Source organism: Phyllostomus discolor, chromosome 6 (genome assembly GCF_004126475.2).
Source record: "Phyllostomus discolor isolate MPI-MPIP mPhyDis1 chromosome 6, mPhyDis1.pri.v3, whole genome shotgun sequence".
Classification (NCBI taxonomy): domain Eukaryota; kingdom Metazoa; phylum Chordata; class Mammalia; order Chiroptera; family Phyllostomidae; genus Phyllostomus; species Phyllostomus discolor.
The window spans coordinates 6,224,653-6,246,053 of NC_040908.2; the positions used below are offsets into that span (position 1 = coordinate 6,224,653).

The 21,401-nt window shown below is 49.6% G+C and overlaps 1 protein-coding gene across 1 annotated transcript in view; it reads right to left on the reverse strand.

Annotated features, from left to right (window-relative positions):
• The window catches only part of NBAS (NBAS subunit of NRZ tethering complex), a 239,213-nt gene that overhangs the window by 46,024 nt on the left and 171,788 nt on the right, over positions 1-21,401 (reverse strand). Inside the window, exons 43-44 of the mRNA XM_028515331.2 lie at positions 21,028-21,278; positions 19,660-19,994 (exon numbers count right to left, since the gene is read on the reverse strand). Coding sequence (XP_028371132.1) covers positions 19,660-19,994; positions 21,028-21,278 — 586 coding nt within the window. The remainder of the gene's footprint in view (positions 1-19,659; positions 19,995-21,027; positions 21,279-21,401) is intronic.

Sequence of the window (21,401 nt, forward strand, 5' to 3'; positions counted from 1 at the left end):
ACCGGGACAACTGTCACCGTGGGCAGGTGCCGTGGGGCTAAGCGGTCTTGCTCAGTGGAGACTTTCTGCTCCCTTTGTGAACTGTGAACGTAGCGTGACTTCGAAGGTGAGGCTGATGCTGAGGGAATGGCAGGTGACTTAAGAAAACCCAGCTGCTACCCACAGAGTCAGGTGGGAAAACTGGGGTTTGGATACGGCTCACATTGCTAACGGCAGCTACACAGAACAATGGGCGAATCATGAGCACAGTTATTTCATTCACGTATTTTTAACATCACAGTTAACTCGGAGATTGGAAACATTTCTTAGACTAATAAAGGGTGGATAAATATCCAATCAATTCGGTTCCTTTGAAAACCTCACACTGCTTTTTCATCGTTCCCTCCTTCAAGCACAAACACGTCCACCCTCACCACCTGGGAGGCCCGGTCTCGGCACAGAGGGACAGAGGTAAATTAAGGCCCAATCCCTACCTTTGACGAATACACACCCTAATGGGGAAGCCAAACACAAAAATACATATTCATAAAATGCGACAGAAGTATAAATTAACTATGTGGGTGCACTCACAAAAATGTCTTAGGAAGGCAAGCAAATCTTTACGAAGGTGAGGGCGCAGAGATCAGGCCTTGCAGAAGGAGCAAGTATTCAGGGGGAAGAAGGTGGGCGGGCCTCAGGGGAGGGAGCCGCATGGAGACTTACACAGAGGCTTTTACAAAGGAGACAGTTCTGTGGCTGTGACTTTCGGCCTTTCTGCGTGCCCCCGAATACCCCAGGATCTTCCCACCTAAAGCAGTGGCTCACCACCACACGGAGTCTCACGGGCGTGGAGGAATGGGCACAGGGAAACAGCTAAGATGATATTTGGAAAAAGAGGAAGGAATGTTTTTAAAAGAGATCAAAATATCCCAGGAGTCTGACCCCTGCCCCCTGAGGCTCCTTCTCAATCACACTGACAAGAAGAGTTGGCCAACCCTGCAGTCCCCCTGGGAAGTCATCATCCTGGGGGCGAGGAGAAGCCCCAGCACACGTGGAAGGTCTGCGTGTGTCCAGGCGACACCGCCCCGCAGGAGACAGGATGCAGAGGAGGGCGGTGTCACCACGGTGTCACATTGGGAACCACACAGTCTCCTTCAGGACCCTGGTCTTCAACCTGGGGCATGCAGGCCACCGCACGCAACGTCTTTTCAAAGAACACACAGATGCAGACAGCTCCCACCGGACTGGTTTCTAAACCTTCACCTTCTCTAAAGCTGAAACTGAGCTTCTGGAGAACATGCCGGAAGCCAGGGCGCCGCGTCGGCTCTCTCTGCGATCCCTGTTCCCAGCAGCCAGGCCTCTCCCTGCACACCCTTCCCGAATCTCACCTGGAGTCCACCGTCCCGAGTCCAACGAGCTGCTGGACACGGAGCAGAGGGACAATTCCAAGCGCGGGTGCATGAGAGGATTCTGACAACTGCACAGCGAATTACTCTGTGCATGTCACACGGCTTCCAATTCTTTACTTTCAACAAAATTTATGAAGAATCTAATTGAGTTGTCAGCTGATAAATCATTAAAAATCATTTTTAACAATAGGCCACTTGGTGATTTTTGGCTGACAGCTTGGAGGGCATTCAAGGACTTGAGTGGCACTGCTGTGACGAAACTCCTCCCCCATCCGCTTATGTGAACGAGGCTTTTAAATATTCATATCCATAAAAACAGGAAATCAAAGAACTGATGTTGGATGCAATCTCAATCTAGCAGTAAGTGATAGTCACCCACGGACACACAAACTAATTAAAAACAATGTTTAAAGCCCTACCTACCTCATTAAGATGCACATTTTAAATACAATTTTATTTTTATAATTAATACATATTTATTAAAATTTTTACCACATCTGCATCGCTCTGGTCTAATGTATAATGCAATAATTTAAACAAGAACTCAATGCAGAGCCCCACAGTCATAAGAAAAACTGTAAATGTTAATTTCTATTTATGGAATTATTTTTGATGCAGAGAAACAGGACCCTTAAGCATAAAAGCACCTCATTATAAAATTACATGACAGTGAACTGCAAAAACTCCCAACACAAAACAACTCTGCCCGAATTCCTTCAGTAAGAGACATGACCAAATCCCAGGGTGTCTACTAGCCACCAAAGGCCATTAGGATGACCACAGTCCCTCTTCCAACGCCTGAGCGAGCCCAAGGTCACCAGAAGCACGGACTGTTTGTTCTGCCAAAACCCGGTGACGGGCCAACAGGCCCCGCTGCCGCGCAGAGCAGCCACGCAGGAAAGCCAGCGGTCACAAACCCCTCTCCGGCCCTCTGAGGAGTGCAGCTTCCCCGCACAGAGCTGTCCGCTCAAGGATCAGACGCTGTCTTTGAAATGCCAGCGCCTTGTCCACCTCGCACATCTTCCCTCACGGAGACGTAAGAAGCTGGTCTTCCAGGTGAGCGCCAGTTAGCAAGCCCAGAAGGCCCACTCACAGGCACCAGCACCTCGGCCCCCCTTAGTGCCCGTCAGGGCCTTTCCCTTAGCACACACAGCCTGCATAAAGCCTCCTGCCCTCTGTTTCGGCCAAGTCAGGCTCAGCTGACATGGATTCTCTTCCCTGCTGCAGTGGTTATCACAAACAGAACTGGAGTCTGGCTTTATTTCTCTTCGACAGAGGAAACAGAGTAGGAAAAGAAAAGATGCAACCTTTCTAACAGCTAAAGATATGCTTGCTCTGGCCCTGGGCAGGTGGCTCTGCTGGTTAGAGGGCGGTCCCCATACACCAAGGGGTGGGTTCGATCCCAGATCAGGGCATGTATGTACAAGAATCAACCAGTGGATGCACAAATAAGCGGAACAGCAAAATCAATGTCTGTCTCTCCCCCACCCTTCCTCTCCTTGTCTACAAACCCAGTAAAAAAAAGATGTGCTAAAGGGTTAGTGGTATATCTCAAACCATCTATGTTAATGTAGATTGTCCTGAATACAAACAGAGCTACATGCAGTTTTACTTTAAATGTCAATACTTAAAATATTGAAAACTACAACATCCTTTGCATCCACTTAAAATTACTGTTAAAAATGCTTAGGTATCAAGTGCTACGGTCAGAATGTTGTGTCCTCCCCCCAAATTCATATATTGAAATCCTAACCCCCAAAGGCGAGGCTGTTAATAGGTGGGCGGAGGCCCCATTCATGAGCTCTGTGCGCTCCCGCGAGGCTCCCAAGACCCCTTGCTCGCCAGGCGAGGACACGGGAAGAAGGCACCCGCTGGGGAAAGGAAGAAGCCCTCACCCAAAGGTGGCCGTGCTGGCACCCTGACCTCGGACATTGCAGGAGCCAGCAAACATCAGGACTAGAAACAAGGTATCCAACCACCTAAGTCAGATTCACCTGACTTCATTAAAAAAAAATCCCTTTATGTTTTACCAAGAGCATAACAACAGTTGACCACATCTAGGTCCACTTTCCCTACTGGAGTATGAGGCCCATCTCGTCAGGGCCCACATCTCACTGAATCTTTACTCTTAGAGCTTAGTACAGCATTTGAGGCACTGTTTAAAAATTGTAACTATAGAATACTATGAAATAGTATCTTAAATACTATGGAACCAAAAGTGAAAATTGAGTTTACAAATTTGCTTTCATATAATTAGACATTTAAACACAAAAATCAGAATGCAAGTTTTAGCACATTTCAATTATATGCTTAACAACAAAAAACCACCATCATAATTTTGCTCTTTTGCCTGAACTGTCAATTGCTAATGCAGTAAGAATAAACAGTGCAGGATACCGGGGCCACTTTATCCTTGCCTCTGCCTTGTTACATGACCACACAGCTACTATTATTCTTTAGCAGAGTACACACGGCCTCATAGTTTTGACTATTCCCTTTCAGCCGCGTCATAAGCTAATGCCTCCTAAGCTTTCCAGTAGCTTGAAAGTCACCTTTACCTCAAAAGCGAGGGGCCCGAGGAACGTTCGGAACCAGGTGGGTTGCTCCCGCAGTTGGTACCGAGTACGTCTGTGTGTCTGTCCGCTGCTGCTGTGACTGCTGCTGCTGCTGCTGTGCGCATATGGAGGTTTTTAAGAGAGTCTGAGGGCGTTCATTCACACTTCGAGTTTAAAATTCTCCCCGGATCATACGCGTGCATGTGCTCAACACCAATGGTTGCTGTTAAGGTCGTTTTAGGTAGATTCACCTAATTTATATCAAAACCAAGCGTAAATCTGAAAATCCCGATCTTATCCCAACACTTGAAACTACTCAGGATCAAACTAAAACCATTGCTGGATTTTTTAAATTGAGCTAAAAAGAAACCAAGTGTCATCGTTTGACCTGAAAGGTAATAATGAAGCAGGCAGGAGGATCAGAGTGAGCGGTATTATGCAGGAGAGAGGAGGGGGTGCAGGGATGAACAAAGGACGGAGGGGTCAAGGGTGTCCACGCCACCGCCACCGGGGATGGGCAGAGGGGCGGTAACTCAGAGCTGCGAGGTCAGCCAGACGCAGTGGTCAGCGGGGCGGGGCGTCATGTCCACACTCCTTCCCACTGCTGCTTCTTTTCATGCTCAGCGATGCCTGGGTATTTGCTGCACACTATTCTGAGGTTGTCTGTGAATGCCGCTGTCTTCCCCAAGGTTTCTGCCCCTGGGAACGTGGAGCCCACACCCTCCACGGGAAGGGGAGGGGCCCTCCCACGTTTACTGACGCAGAGGCCAGGGAGGGCGGCAGAGGCATGAGTGTTTACGACGGGGCGGTACACACGGTCCTCTGGCCAGTTTTCACCCTCTCCTACTAAATTGTTACCTGAGCCAATTTGCAATCATTCTCCAAGCACAAACAGAGAAAGAGCTTTCTGCCTGCCAGCAGGGCCAATGATCACAATCGCCCCAGATGGGCTTTGGCAGCCACATGTTTCAGCCAAGGGCGACAGTGGAAAGCAAGATTAGGGGAGCAGGCCCAGCGGTGAATCCTGACTTTCACTGCTTTCTCTTAAGACGCTGGGACAGCTACTGAACTTCTGTGAGCCCTAATTTTCTCTTCTGTGAAAATGGTGATGAAAGTATTTACTTCACAGGGCTGGCGGGACAATTCACAGGGTAACGTCACAGTAAACAGTCTCTTCCTTCTCTTCTGCGTCTGCCAGGAAGCCTGGGTTGGTGAGGTTCAAGGGAGGAAACTGGTTAATGTGGACCAGGTTCAGGGGCAGCCTGGGGGACAACAATGGACTTTCAGAAAGATTAGTTTCCCCTTATAGTTACAGGCTGGCACTGACAGACCGCTAAGGGCCAACTGTGGACTTCTGCAGCTCACACTATCCAGAGCAGATGCCATCTCCACAACCTTCCTTGGAAGAAGCAGCCAGAAGGGGCCCCTGAAACAGGCTGTCTGTGTGGCAGCAACCTCTTCATGCCCTGAGCACGGCTGAGGGGACCAGGGACAGCTGATGCGCCAAAGGCAGCCACATTGAGGCTGCACAGCAAGGACCTGGCCGGCTCTGTCCTCTGAGGCTGCTCCACCCTGGATAGTGGTACGCAGCCAAAACGGTCCCTATCTGGGGAAATTTTGACGTGAGCATGTGAGTGTGCATGAGTGTGAGTGGACAGGGGTACCACTACCCCTGTCCTGTGTCCTCACTCGTCCGTGTCTGGGAAGCTCTGCTCACCGAGACGGTTTCCCTTTGCTCACGTTCTCGGTGTCGGGTCTTGGTGTTCCCACTGCAGTGCCCGTTAACCAGAGGCACCCGAGGGTGGGGCTCCATGCAGCCTGCAAGAGCCGGCTTCCAGGGCTCAACGGAAAGACTCACACCAGCACCAAATGCTGCTTCTCTCCCCTCCTCCAACAGCCCTTCCCCAACCCCTGGGCCACTGGCAGGTGCGCACCAGCTCCGTGCTCCCCGTCCGAGGCACGCCCAAGCTCTGCCGGCTGTCTCTCAGGGACTCCTCGTCATACACGGCATATACTAGGACCGACCAAACCCTCCGACTTACTGAAGGTAAGAAGCTCCGTGGGCTGTGGAACGTGGAAAACACTTCATGTCCTGGACTTGACTTACTTCGGCTGCGGCGACCCTTCTGCGTTTTTGAATTCCTGACACAGCAGAGCGTCACGCAGCCGACGTCAGGTCTGGAATCAGGAGACCCGGCTGTGCGAGTGGCATCGCACGCTTACTGCTTGTGGAGCTCTGCACACGCCTCCTTTAAGAACCTGACGTCAGACTGGAGATGAGAGTCCTTGTTCCGCAACCACCCCACAAGACAGCTGCGAGTGTGGGAGCACCGTCACACCCAAATCCGGGCAGCCCTTGCTGTCTCCCTGCGTGCGTGCCTCGTGTCCCGGACCGCGCGCCCGCTGGAAGCATTCCCTTCGCCACGCGGCCTCCGTGCTGCTCCTCACACACACAGTGCCAGGCTGCCCCCATCAGGCCCGTCCCCTCTCTAGTCCACGCACTGCTGACAAGTGCTCTACTCCTGGGGGTCTTGCTCCCGCGTTACCTTCTCAGCGAGGTGTCCTCGGACCACCGTGGTTTAGACTGTGCGGTCCAGCTGGCCCGCCCTCCCGGGTCCTCCCCAGGCTTGCCTTCCATCTGTCTATCCACCTGGCACTCGTCTACACTCTCTCACTCTCCTTTACTGTCTGGCTCCCGCCTCTCCCCAGGGTATGGTCCCTAAGGTTAGAGATGTCCGTCTCTTCTGTTTAGGGCTACAGACCTCGCACAAAGAGCAATTCCTGATGTACAGTGGGTGCTGATGGTGATTTTCCACTGCTGTATAACAAACTACCCAAATGCGGAAGCTTCAAACACTAAGTATCTTACAGTGTTCAGGAGCTGTGAATCCGGCTGTGGCTTGGGTAGGTGCCTCCGGGCTAAGCTCTCTCCTGAGGTTACTCTCAAACCAGCGGCCAGCACCACGGGGGCATCTGATGCCCGGGAGGAGGCAGCCACCCGGATGCTGCCTCACATGGTCACCATCAGCTGGGTCTCTGGTCACAGGCTCCGCGCAGCACGGATGTCACCTTCCCTAAGAGCGACCGGATGGGGTGAGCGCCCAGGAAGAAGGCACAGTCTGCCACGGGCCCGCTGTGCAAGTGCACCCCTCACTCCCGCTGTTCTCTGTTCCACAGAGGGGGGTCAATAAGGCCAGCCCACGTGCCAGGGGAGGGGGCGGCACGGGGGAGGTCACCTGGCAGGGCAAGGAGAGTTACGGCCAGCGGGCAGCTGTCCTCCCTGGCTCCCAGTACACATCTGTTCAGCGAGTGCACACGTGAACCAAGGACGCATACTTGAGAAAGAAGATTTTAAGCCACACGGGAAAATCAGGTCAACTTCCCTAGGGACTTACCGAGTCCTGACGAGTAGTAAGAGCCCAGTAGTAGCCCTGGGAAAAGGGCTGGGAGGACGGGGAATTTCAGAAGTGTGAGCACCCTGTGGAACCTTCCACCGGCGGGAGCTGGTCCTTTCTTTAGAAACGTGTGACAAAGGGTCATCTTCCTCAGGACTGCCTGTATTTCACTCATTTATGAGTAAACTGTGTTATTATTTCAGAAACTATTTTCTATCCCTCAAGGATTCTATCTGTTCCCATTTATCCTGTGCCTTTCACAGTCACGTTGGGGAAGATAACTCCTTTGTAGATGGGCTCTTCTCTGCTTATCTCCTAAGCTCCTGGCTTCTGCGTTTTTGTCAAGACAGATGTGCTGATCCAACTAGGCTCTCACCTTGGAAAACAGGAGAAAGTGTCCCTAAAGCAAAGGCGTTCGAGAACAGAAAGGAAGACGATGTTTACAACTCCACTGACGCAGGCGGGCGAGCTGCAAGTCAGAGGGGACTGGTCCGCGCTCCACATGGTCAAGCCTGGAAGCAACCACGGCGCGGCGTCGTTATCAACAGACACACGCCTGGAACACAGGCGGCGCTCAGTACAGAGGGCTGATTCTGCCTTTCCCTGTGTGCACATTAGTAATGCCCTTACACAGTACTTCTTACACTGAGTGATAGTTCATCTGACACGCACGCACGCATCTGCCCCCAAACAACGGTGAGCCTCCCAAGGGCAAGGAGCATGGCATTCTTTTATTTGTTTGCGGCACCTAGAACGATGGCAAAGGTGCTCGTGTAAATATTTCCTGAAGGTACGTGAAATCAACACAACCCTTCCGGTTCAGAATCAAAGAAGTCAAATTCTGACTACACCAAAACCAAAGCTCAATGGGCAAAATACTATGAACTGAGGAAAAAACGTTAAGAGCTAATGTTTAGTCATGTTGTGACAGAGAGTAAACATTTTGTAACACCTTTGTAGTCAAGTTTAGTATGATTATAAAATAACGAAAATGAACACCATAAAATTTAGGGGGAAAAAGGCTAACGTATGAGTATGCCCCCACACACATACAGTCAGCTGATCTTTGACAAAAGAATAAAGAAAATGCAATGGAAAAAATAGTCTTTTCAACAAATGGTGCTAGAACAACTGGACAACCATATGCAAAAAAGAAAGAAAGAAAGAAATCTTGACACATATCTTACATTTTCACAAATATTAACTCCAAATGGACCGAAGACCTAAATGTAAAACACAGAACTACAGAACTCCTAGAAGATTACATAAGAGGAGATCTAGAAGACTTTGGGTACAGCTACGTGGTTTCAGATGCAAAACCCAAGTCACGACCCATGGAAGAAAGAAATGATGACTACACTTACAGGTGATGACAGTGAACACACGTGGAACCCAGGTTACCTGAGGAACAGGAAAGAAATGCAGGGGCAAAGTCCTGGGGGACCGAGGGCGTCACTCGTTCCGTCGCCCAGAGAGCCGTCCCGGGCAGGAGGAAGTGGCTCTCTGTCTGTTGTTATAGGAAGGAGGACGGGTCAAAGAGGCCGATGAGGCCCACGTATGAGACGACAAATGAATGTATCCAATCAACAAACAGGCTGCCTCAAAAAACCGCGGGCTCCTAGGCAAGGAACACAAGGACTCTGTGAAGACCTCCAACACGGAGCAGGTAAGGCTCGGAGTGCAACTGCGACTCTGCCACCACCTTGCTTCTGATTTGAACAAATGCCTTAACCTCCCACCTTCAGGTTGCTCCTGTCTGAGATGAAATCTAACGCTCGTCTTGCCGAGCCGTAGTGATGGTTGCCAGAGAGAAGGCCACACGCCAAGCCTGTGGACAACAGAGGGCAACTCTTACTACCAGTGTTATGTGGCACGGACAGTGATTTCTGTGGGTGACAGATGACTTCTGAGGTCTCCTGACTGCGAGTGTGACATCCGTGTGGGTACACGCGGGAAGAACCGTCCTCTCCCCCTCTGGAGTCCCCGCCTTGGCCAGTGCGGCAGCAGCTGCCCTGCGGGCCCCAAGAGGTGGGCACTGCTTCCTTCCTCACCCTGTCACTCCTCGGGGGAGAGGGAGGGAGGGCCGTCTGGTGACGTGCTGGGGAGCTCCTGACTCCGCGTGGCTGACCCCTCGCCTTCATCCGGAGGCTTGCCCAACTGCGAGGGCAGCGCTCTCACGGCGCTCTGGCCCCTCCGGGGAAGAACCCCGCTGGGCCGGGCCCAGGCTCAGGCCTCCGGGAAGCCGGGGGCCCACTGCACTCCCAGGACGGCGGGGCGTGTGAAATGCTGGCCGGTCTGAACTGAGCTGTGCTGTAAGTGCACCCCACGTTTCAGAAATATCTTAATATGTTTCACATGGATTAGAAGGTGAAATGATAATATTTAGGACAATTTCACCTATTTTGTTTTACTTTTTAAAAAATTGGTTACTAGAAAGTTTCACATTGCACACCTGGTTCATACCCTAATTCTACTGGGCAAGACTAATGTAGGGGCCACCTCTCTGGGGTCCACGGACAGAAATCAGGCTGGGAAGCAGCCCTTCTGAGAAAGCACGCGTGCCCAGCAGCCCTAACCAACCAGGGAAAGCACGCATGCCCGGCAGGCCTAACCACGTGCCTGCAGAACGGGGTGGAGATCTGGTGCAGGGAGCAGCCTGAGGCTGGAGGACGCAGACACGGAGGCCTCGGTCACCACCCCGACTCTGCCAGCCGTAAAGTCCGTTTGATTTCCACCTCCTTGACTCTTCTAGCTCTTAACTTATCCTCACTTGGGAGGATGAAATGTCATTTACTGCTCTTCCCCAACTAAACCCCAAAGACAGCACAGAAAGATTCCTATCCCTACGAAAGCAGCACAAACGAAAAGTGCTGGGACGAGCGCCAAGCAGAGGTGGTGGTCCTCTCTGGGTCCCCAGGGGCGCGGGCTTTAAACCCCCCCCCCCCCCCCACACACACACACACTGATTTCAGGGGAGAGGTCTACTGAGGGCAAATTTCAGCTGAGTGAATTGCAGGCCCGAGTGGCTCGCGTCCCCAGGAAGCAGGTTTCGGAGATGAGCGGGATTTCACAGCAGAGTGGCAGTGAGAGGGGACGCTGAGACACTCGCCCGAGGGGAACACGGGGCTCCCACGGGGAAACGGAAATCGGGGAGGCAGTGACGACAGACAGGGACAGGTGCAACCCCTCGGTCTCAGAGGGGGCAGGACGAGTGGAAATGTCGCCCTTCCTCCACGGCGGACATACGCCCCAGTTCACCCCTTCTCCAAACAAGGAGGCTTCCTTCGCCAATCCCTGTCCGACTGGCTTGACCCGATACCCTGGCAGAGCTGACCCCAGCCTGCGCTCCTGCCCCCCACACCACCGAGCCCCCACGATGCTCTCCTGCCTCCTGGGCAGGACCAAGAACAGCATCCTAAAACCTCATGCTGCTCGGCTATTTCAAGGCTGCTGATTTGCTCAGATGTCTAAATTGCACAGCTATGGTGCGAATGCAGATACAATTTTATTTTTTTCTATTGTTCTCTTCAAGTGTGAAAAATGAGAGGCATGGGAACTTGTGGTGCGATTGATCTGACTTTGGGTTTGCTGAAGAATAAACCTGCTGTCGCCCCAACACCTGAGTCAGCCCCCTCTGGCTGAGACAGAGCCGAAACCAGGAAACGTAATCTCTGCATCTCACCTTCGCTGAACTTATGGTTTTTAAAAATTTTGATGTAATTGAACTTTAAACTAAAAGGGCAAGAGGACTTAATTTTTATGGTGTCAATTTCTCCCTGAGAATTTTATAATGGGAATTCAAGTCTGGGCCATTTTAAAGCTGCTGACCTGTGATACTTGGCATATTTTCTACCATCCTTTAAGCTCGTTGCTTAACTTCTGAAGAGAGTGTTAATTAACAATCCAACTGAGTGAAATTCCAGGCAGGAGAGAGAAGAGAGTGAATGTTTAGGTTGGTCTTCTGGCAACTTCAGAGTGTTCTGGAAGCAGAGGCCGAACTGCCCCTGCTGCTGACTTTGGGAGGACGCACGACAAAACTCGCAGGTGTGACCGGAATGGCCTCTCGAGGTGGGAGCACGGGGATCTGGGCCTGACACCCCAAGACTCCCCTCTCCCCTCTCGGACAAAAGGCTTCATCCCTCAGCCCAGTCCGTTAAAGGAGCACAAGCCCGTTGCCCATCTGTACAGTCTAGGTGAAGCTACTCCTCCCCTTCCCATCATGGGAGAGACTCCGCCGCGATGGACAGACAGAAGACTAGGGGAGCACAGCTCTGGCATCGCCTCCCTCTGCTCCCAGGACGAGAGCGGACCCGGAGGCCGCGGGCAGTGGCTCTCCCCACCGGCCGCCGCCAGCCGGCCCAGAGCAGGCGCCCCTTCTCGGCTTCCTCCCAGAATCCCTTTCTGCGGGAGCTCCAACTGCTCAGGTCTCAAGCGTACGTGAGTGCGAAACCACCACTGGGCCGCAGGTCCAGGTCACATCTCCGACCCCGGCTCTTCTGACGACAGTTACTTATGTTCACTTATTGGGGATGCTTATTTTCACCTTCCTAAAACTGAAACGCACATGTTAGTGAAGCAGGGATGGAACTATGACTAAGTAAGCAGTGTGCTTATACCCTGCTTCAAACAGGCCCCAGAAAAATCACCTCTTCTCCCATCCGACAACCTGGCCTGGAAGAGGGTTGAGGATGCACGGCTTCAGGAGAGTCTCTTAGGAGCTGCACCCTACTCTGAGCCCCTTCTCCTTTCTTTCTTTCTTTTTTAAATGCACACTTTTTTCCTTTTTTTTTAGATTTTATTTATTTATTTTTAGAGAGGGAAGGGAGGGAGACAGAGAGAGAGAGAGAAACATCAATGTGTGGTTGCTGGGGACTATGGCCTGCAACCCAGGCATGTACCCTGGCTGGGAATCGAACCTGCAACACTTTGGTTCGCAGCCCATGCTCAATTCACTGAGCTACGCCAGCCAGGGCCTCCCTTCTCCTTTCTTATGTGTCTCCCCCAGAGAAATCCCTGCTAAGCTTGATTAACAACAAAACATACATCTGTAGAAAGAAAAAATACATTGTGCAGTCCGTAAACTTAAAGGGTGGTATAATGACATTACCGTGCACACATCCATCTTACTTTTGCAAATATTTACAACACTTCTACATCTAGGAAGCTGATTAGAAATCAAGCTATTCTAAGGAACTTAAATTTTAAGATGATCCTTTATACACTTAATCAGAACATACCTTCCTTCTTTTTATTTGCGTTATAAATACTTAGGAAATTGAAGGGATGCTTCGCGTGGGCACCAAAGATGCTAGTGGTGTTAGAAACATAACCTGTAACAGTGGTTCTCAAAGTGGGGTTCGCAAACCACGAGCCCTACACTATTTCAAGGGGTTTGCCAAGTCCAAGCTATTTTTATGACATTAAGTTTTATCTTTGTATTATTTATCTCTTTCACTGTATTGCCCTCTATACTGGTTAAAAAAAAAAAACATGGATAAAAGTGTGGGAACTGAAGCACAAATCAAGGGGGCCACATCAAACTGGACTCTCCTGGCATATTCACGGAAACGCAGTCTTGAAAAAAGAGTCAGAATCACTAACGTGACCGGATCCCAACCACGGAGTGCACGTTTTCAATGTTCTGCGTGAAGCACGGGGATGCACCAATGAAGCGCCTCGCTGGACACGGAGGCGCAGCGAGGACAGGCCTCCGAGCAACTGGGAATGAAGAGCCGGAAGCGCTGCTCTCCGCGTGCATCGCCGTGTTTCCCGAAGAACAGCTAACAAGGTGGCTACTCTGACTGGGATATCTGGCAGACGCTTCCTCCAAAGCGAGCAAACAGAGCCTGTCACTTCAATAAAACAGCTCATATTTATTGCCAATAAAATTAGAGCTTTCAAGTGAAAAATTAGAACTTTGGTAAACTTGCGTCCAGCACCATGAGCCTGACAGCTGCCCAGTACGTAAAAGGCTCATCTGCTGAGGTCTGCCTGTGCGTACAGATGCGTGTGACCTCGCCGATGGTGTAAAACGCAGTGTGCCCACATTTGGACGACCTCCATAACTCAGCAGGGCCACGGTTTTCTGAATGCCTACAGCATTCTATTCCAAACCAAACAGGAGTACGAGATCCATTCAAACCGGAATCTAGACCAGAGATCCTCAACCACTGTGCCACGAGAATTTTTAAAACATGCAGTACCTCACTATTTAGTCAGGGGGCACTGGCTTCTTTTCCCTTAGATGGTCAAATAAAAGACATGACAACAGCCAACACAACAACAGCCATCCAGTGACAAGGAATCACAATTATACCTACTCTTTGTCAGACTGGCAAAAAATGCATTTTTTTGGTGCGTTGCAGAATTTTAATAATTAGTTTATGTGTGCCCTGAGATGAAAAAGGTTGAAGATTGCTGATCTAGATTTTTTTTTAAGGTTTTATTTATTTTTAGAGAAAGGGGAAGGGGAGAAAGAGACATCAATGTGTGGCTGCCTGTCATACATCCCCAACAGGGAACCTGGCCCACACCCAGGCATGTGCCCTGACTAGGAATCGAACCAGCGACGCTTTGGTTCACAGGCCTGTGCTCAATCCACTGAGCCACACCAGCCAGGGCTAGATGAGCAGTTTTAATGCAAAGAGTACAAAAAGGTCAATGATATGGTTTCAGACTCTGCATTACTAGCCTTTAATCGTCTATCACCTGTTGAGATTCAGTTAGTATTGAAGAATATCCGAGATTACAGTCTGTTAAAGTGCTGCCCTTTTTCCAGCCTCGTATCTGTGGAAGGCTGGATTTTCTTCATTTACTTCAACCAACTCACCAAAGACAGGTTCTAGTACACCGGACATATAAAAGTCAAATGATATCAACATTGCATTACTTTTTTTTCTTTCAGAAGTATAGTTATTTTCCATTAAAATATGCTATTCATGTTAACCTATTATATAATGGGTCTATTGTTCGTAGTTTTAAATTAATTAAACAAGTATTTCTTAAATTTCTTGGTTTTAGTTTCTAATGAAAAATAGCAATGGCTATAAACTTAATAAATAAAAGTCCTCTAGGGCCCTCAATCATTTGTAAGAACATTAAGGCATCAGGAGATAAGAAGGTTAAGAACCACTAATCTGTGATGATAATTACTTATTTAAACAACTGCTCAACAAGTACCTGCTCCTACTGTGCTCGGAACTAGGAAATCTGTGATGAAGGCACCACTGCTGCCCTCAAAGAATTTCTAACTTCATTAAAGTTCTCAATATTAATGACTTTACTATAAAAAAAACCTTCCTTTGAAGTTTCTTAGGGGAATGTCTTTTACATCTTAATGTTACCAACGGCAATTAATACTATATACAGCACGTAACTAAGGCCCAAGTGCTCAGTGAATCCATCCGAATCTACATAACGTGCACCGGACTGATGCATCAGAAAGTCACTCATCTCGTCACGCAACTAGGACACGTGCATCATCTACACGTGTTGACACCGGCTGCAGACACCCATGGCTCCTTGTGGCAAAGTCATGTGCTGCCACCCTTAGAAGACGGCGTCAGCGCTGAGAAGACAATGAAGGCAACGGCTACAATGCAGCCTTTTGGGTGACACTTCAACTTATGAAATAAGTTTGATTTTTAAGCCTTATCATGGTTTTTAAGATAAATTTATTCTTCCAGATTTTTATGTTCAATAGTCTGGATAATAGGATAACGGAGAAAACAGCAGCTTATTTCAAGAATTGGAACTGTCATAATATGAAACTAGTTTCCCTGACGCTGTTTCCATAGCCCCAGAAAGCAAAGTCAAAAAGTGGAAACTATAAGGAGCCCAAAGAAAGAGACCATCCATATAGTAGCTTATATTATATATAGAATGATGCTTGAAGACCAGCGGTCAAACTAGAGACGAGACTCTCCAGCACTTTTCTGCTCTAATCCAAAGGGGGCAGAGTATTCCCATCAGAAACAGCGGGAGCTGAAACACGTGGTGCAAGCGGCAGTGGGGAGGGGGTGGCGAGGGCAGCAAATGCCTACCCAACCCAGGATGAAAAGCACCATCCGGGATACTGGGAGGCCTCTTCAAATTCTGGGACTACCTGGGGTTCTTGAAGAAGGATCCCAGACAAGTTCTGGGTGGCACTTCACAAGCAGGAGGAGCGCTTACCTGTGCATGCCGCTAGACCGGCCCCTGGGAGTGAGCGAGCAGGCTGGGACGGCGCCCAAGCCCCCCGTGACATGACCACACCAGGTCGGAACCACGCAGACTGTCTGGGTGGCACGTCGGCTTCTTTGATAGTTTTCCTGCATTTCCAACCCATTAGCTTCTCTGTCTCTTCCACAATGTCACTAATTAGTGAATTGAAAAAGCAATAGGAAAGCCACTGAACCAAAAAAAAAAACAGACCAAACCAAAAGAAATAATTTAGAATCGGAGCAAACGCACTTTTAACATTCACTCTAGAAGCAGCTCACTGGCTCTCTCCGAAGCGGGTCCCCAATCCAGTGTGGGCACACATTTGAAAACTGCGCACCGTGTAGGAGTAGCACGCACACTTATTTTACATTTAGCATCATGTACAAGCTGTGGGAACATCTGGTGTTTTGCAAATTTGGCGGAATCCAGCTGCATTTCCTCTTCCAAATGTGTCCTCCGACACGTGTGGGTTGTTCCGCAGTCTGAGTTTTATTCTCTCCCCCTCTCTCTCTCTCTCTCCGTAAAACAGCACTGTGCAATTGTAAACATGCACTGTATCTAAACTTTATACTCTCCCCTCCGAATGACAAAACTAAAAGCATGCCATAATAAAATGAGGAAAAATACAAAGCTAAACCAAAAATATAAAATCAGCTTCAAATATCTATCTGTCTCGCTTTTCCACAGCTTCGCCTGATGCAGCAGGAGCTGCATCCTTGGGCAAGGGGGTCCAACCTTTTGGGGTCTCTGGGCCACGCTGGAAGAAGAGTTGAGTTGGGCCACACGTTAAATACACTGCGACACATAATCACAAAAAATCCCATCACGTTTTAAGCGAATTTAGGATTTTGTGTTGGGACGCATTCACAGCCCCTCTGAGCCACGCGCAACCTGCAGGATGCAGGGTGGACACCCTGGTACAGCAAAGACAGGCCTGCTGAGAGCGGCACCACGTGAGGTAAGAGAAAGTGACGCCATCATTAACCGCCTCAGTCTCGCTGGGTCAGTGCTGCGCCCTCTCCTCAGAACACGAGCACCAACAATTGTGTCACGCGTTTTTGGGTGGCCGGAGGGCATATTAAAGGTATCAGGTTAAGAAACAAAGGTGACGAGAATGTGCTGTAAACATAAAATATAATAAATTGCAACAACTCTAAGGGGACTCTACACCCAATTCCTAAGTTTAACCTCGAGTTAGTAATTGCTCTCGGAAAGTCTAGAACCATCTGACCACCTCCATACCCAAGTCCACAATTAGCTCTGGCCTTGGCCGCTCGTGCTAGGCTTTGCTCTGGCCCTCATAGAAATAGCTAACCCCCCCCCCCCCCCGCCCCCCGGCTGGCGTAGCTCAGTGGATTGACCTCGGGCTGCAAACCAAAGTATTGCAGGTTCGATTCCCAGGCAGGGCACATGCCTGGGTTGCAGGCCACGGCCCCCAGCAACCGCACATTAATGTTTCTCTCTCTCTCTCTCCCTCCCTCCCTTCCCTCTCTAAAAATAAATAAATAAATATTTGTTTTAAAAAGAAAGAAATAGCTAAAACCCCCTGCAGCCCGAGAGGAGTGGAGGCCCCTCTGTCTCCCTGGCCGGTCTGCTGGTCTCACTCCAGCCAGTTCCCAGGTCCCAGCTCTGGAGCCTGGCATTCCAACTCCCCACTTGGGTCAGTCTCCTCCTCTAAGACACACATCCTGCGTTGCTAATACTTCCTTGGACTTTGAACCTCTTCTCGGGCTTAGAGATTCAAACCAATGTTTGTGGGACTCCTGCCTTTTCTCCCACACTGCCAGGGTCCCGCCTGGCCTTACTCCTTTAGACTCAGCCCTGAGCTGGACACGCCCCGCACGTGACGGGCTGCTCCGTTTGGACTGGAAGTGCCTGGGCCCTCAGGGGCCCTGCTCTCCCGCGGGGCTTAGCGTGGCTCCCAGCCCCTGGACTCTGTCTGCTTGTTCTTTGGCTTCTTAGAGAAAGCCCAGTGCAGTGGGCAAGAGCAAAGGCCCTATTTGGAGTGAACCTTCTTGAGTTCAACTTGTGGCTCCTCTGTTACCCAAGTAACTGTTGAACTCACCTATTAAAACCAAAGCACTAGTATTACCCAGTTCATAGATCACTCAGCCATAGCCTCTGCCTCACGGGGGCAGCCGTCCAACAGAAATTCCGGAGGCTAAACCACAGAACCAGTGAATGGCAGGTTCAAAGTTCAAAGTCAGGCTTATATGATGCCAAATTTGTGCTCTTTTCAAATATATCATGCTACTTCCCCTTATAATCATCCTTGTTTTTCTTCTTTAAAAAAAACATAAAAATGATGATCTCCTTTTTGTAGCAGTGGCTGTAACATTTAAAACCAAGTTATTAACTAGATTACCTGATGCACACCACACTAATAAGGAAATGAAGCTGTCGGTTATCCACAACTGGGAATCTAGTAAGTTAGTTAAAATTAGCACTCCCCAGAGATGTTGTGAACCTCTCTCTACCCGTGCCAACTTCCAAGCCAATGACTGACTAGCCTTTATGCTCCAATTTTCAGGGTAGTATCAGCCACAGCAAAAGTCTCGGGGCAGGGTACTAGGCAGACTCGCCAATGTTGTGGGGAAAGGACACAGCAAGGAGCAAAGAAGGGCCAGAGCAGATGGAAAGGAGGCTCCAAAGGTGGTCGAGCCCAGCGGCTGAGACCAGAGGCCGGAGGCTTTCTGGGAGAGCAGACGCCAGGGAGGGACTCACAGCTCTCTGACAGTGAGGTCGGGGTGAAGAGGGCAAGCGGGGGGAGACGAGGACCGCCATCACCTATTCGGAGTGAGCCCCTCGCACTCTGCACTGTGCAATGTAAAGGATCTGGAGCAGGAACTGGATCCAGGCAGAGGGCTCCGTCCTGAGCACAGAGCAGACAGTGGGAAAGGCAACACAGACGCCCGTGGATAATTCCACCACCAAGGCGTACGCCGTCTGTCCAGAAAGTATCCAGCCACACCCCGTGCAACACAGAGGCGGTTACTGAAGAAGACACAAGACACGATGCACATGGGACAATGACGCCTCAGTCCCCTCTAAAGTTACGACATTCTGAGGAAACCCTCACCGGCAGAGGTTTGAATCAAGTCATTAGGAACTGCAGCACGATGTTCCTTCTGCTCTGGTAGCAGCAGCCACAGGACGAATGTTGCCACACACGTTTCCTGCCAGGACCCTGCATCAAAATCTCAGACACAGGAGTTTTCGGAGTCCCCAGGTCTGCTTCCAGTTCTCTCACTGTTGGTCACCGATCTTTGCAGATTGCGGCTCATACGCGTTCAACATTTTCAAATGTTTTGCTTATTGAAGGCCTTCTAGAACGTGGATCACTTTCCACAGATTCTCGATCATCTTTGAAGAGCATCTGTGCCACACTTTTATTTGTGCTGCACTCATTGCATTATCCCCAAAAGCTTCTGAATCATCCAAATAGTTTCCACGGAGGAATGTTCAAGCTTAATGTAAAATATGATGCAGATTTGCTGTTTTACTCAGTCATTTTGAATGTGACGGCCACACAGTACACACAGTCACTCAACCATGTCTACCGCCCCCCACTGACTAGCACAGAGAAGTTGTCATTGTTCACACATGTGCATTCCAGTCCACTCTCCTTGGCTTCCAGGTTACATCGATGTCACACAAACCATTCTCATTGTATTAACCATGGCTGGACTTTTTCTGGACAAACCTCATACACTACATGGTATTCACGTGAAATTACTGAAGGGCTCACTTTAACCACAGCTAGGCTGTCAGCTTGGCTGAACGCATGTCATGTGGGCTGGCCACTGGAACACAGGTTCTTTCCACTGGTCAGCTGGAAAGAACAGGGTGAAGCCTTTGCTATGAAACGGCATGTTATAAGAACACGTATAAAATCTAGATGTAAGTTAGAACAGACGAGTCTGACTTAGACATCTGTGATACAGGAAAGTGATTTCCCAATCAACACACCTCCTGCTTAGCAAGAAACTAAAATGCCACCATAGTAATAGTCCCCATTTCGAGAAAGGAAATGAAAACAAAATCGACAGAATGTGAGAACAACTTTCATTCCTTCTAAAATGTTCCATTATTAGTACTTTAACCGGTATTTCTGGTTACCTTGGTCACGGCTTTGGGAGAAAACGTCACCGCGTCCACCACGGTGATGAGGTCTCCGGGGTGGAGGCGATCAAAGTACTTCGCGCAGACCTCGAAGGCGTGTAGCCACTCGGGTGGGGACTCCGGGACTTGCTTAATGAGGTGAGGGTCTCCGGCCCAGAACAGCTTCTGCAGCCAGACGGTGTACAGGGAGCTGGGGGAGAGCATCCGTCCGTCCCGGCCAGGGATTTTGGGAACCAGCTTGGAAATAGACAGGATGTTCTGACTCGTAAGGACTGGCCCCAGTGCCTCCAGCGGGTCCGCGCTGTCCTCCGTCAGCCTTTTGTAATCAAGGCCTGGTGGGAAGAGAAGAGGGGGAGTTCTCTCCGGTACGGACACACACACACACACACAGCCCTCTGTATGGCTACATGCGAAGATCCACCAACCGATTCAGTGACCACACCTTGTTTAGTTGTCCGTTAGACAGACCGGAAGATCTGAGTTCTAGTCCCAGCCTGCCACCTGACCAACTCTACGATCCTGAATGAGTCACACGCTCTGTGAGCCCCAGCCCACCCCATGTGCCCTGGAGAAGGCATTGTGTCCTCGTTTCTCCAGCTTCCGGTGGCCCCTGGGCCTTCCTACATCAGACCCTCAGCGAACTGCACTATAGTCCTGGGTCTCGCGCCCGGCATCTCAAGTGAATCGGATGCCTTGTCCTCTGCGTCTACTCCAGGGTCTGCTCCGGTCACTCAGTAAACCACTGAGTGATTTGCTCCTAATCACTCCTAATTGTTGTGAATACTAAAGTATAGTATTGCTCCTAATTGTTGTGAATACTAAATATAAACTTGAAAATACCTTGTAAATGACAAGGTATCAGAGATTTGAGGGGCATTAATGTGTTTAATTTCTTCGTCATGAGCAGAAAGATGCATAGACACCATTCTAATGACTTCCACAATTTATCAAAGATGCAAAGGCTCCGGCTTTAATTGGCTTCACACACGCGTTAAACACACAGGCTCCACCAAAGCACAATTCCGCCCAAGCGCCCGCTGTAAACTGTCTCAGCCTTGACTCTTACATAAATGAACTGTAACCAATGGGAGAAGGAAAATACCCTCTGGAGTCCAAGACGTCGGACCTTAGTGCCTGGTGCACTGTGAGCCACTGTGTGAGTTTCGACAAGTTCCCGAGTTGCTCTGGTATGTAATTCCAGCCCCAGTGAAGGTGCTGACAGCCGGTAACTAAACACAAGTAGCATCAAAATCCTGCAGTTTCAGATCTATGTCAGCCATGGTGCACGGACACGATCGTGCACAAAAAATCTGATCCCTAGATTTCATTTCAAAATGGTATCAAGCAGGGGAAGGACCATCCTACCTGATGCAACTACCTTCAATTTCTTCAGCAGCCGAATGTGCGTTTCTGGTTTAATGGCGTATTTCCCAAAATCGGCAGAGCCGTAGCTCTCCAGAAGAGTGAAGTAATACAGCAGCCTTTCGTGATCAAAGCCGCCGATCGTGGGGTAAATGTACTTGACCATGTGCTTGTGAAAGGCTTCAGGGTCAGTCTTCAAAGTCTCAAAGAGATGAAGGGCTTGGGCTCGACTTTCAATCTCTGCCGTGGACAAACTGAAATGAGGAGACAAGAAGCAATGTGTTAAAATTTGGTTCTTTCATTAAACAAGAGTGTCTTTTTCTTTTTTAAATACAGGAGCAAAGGCTGCTTCTTACAAGTCCCTTCCACCTGCGCAA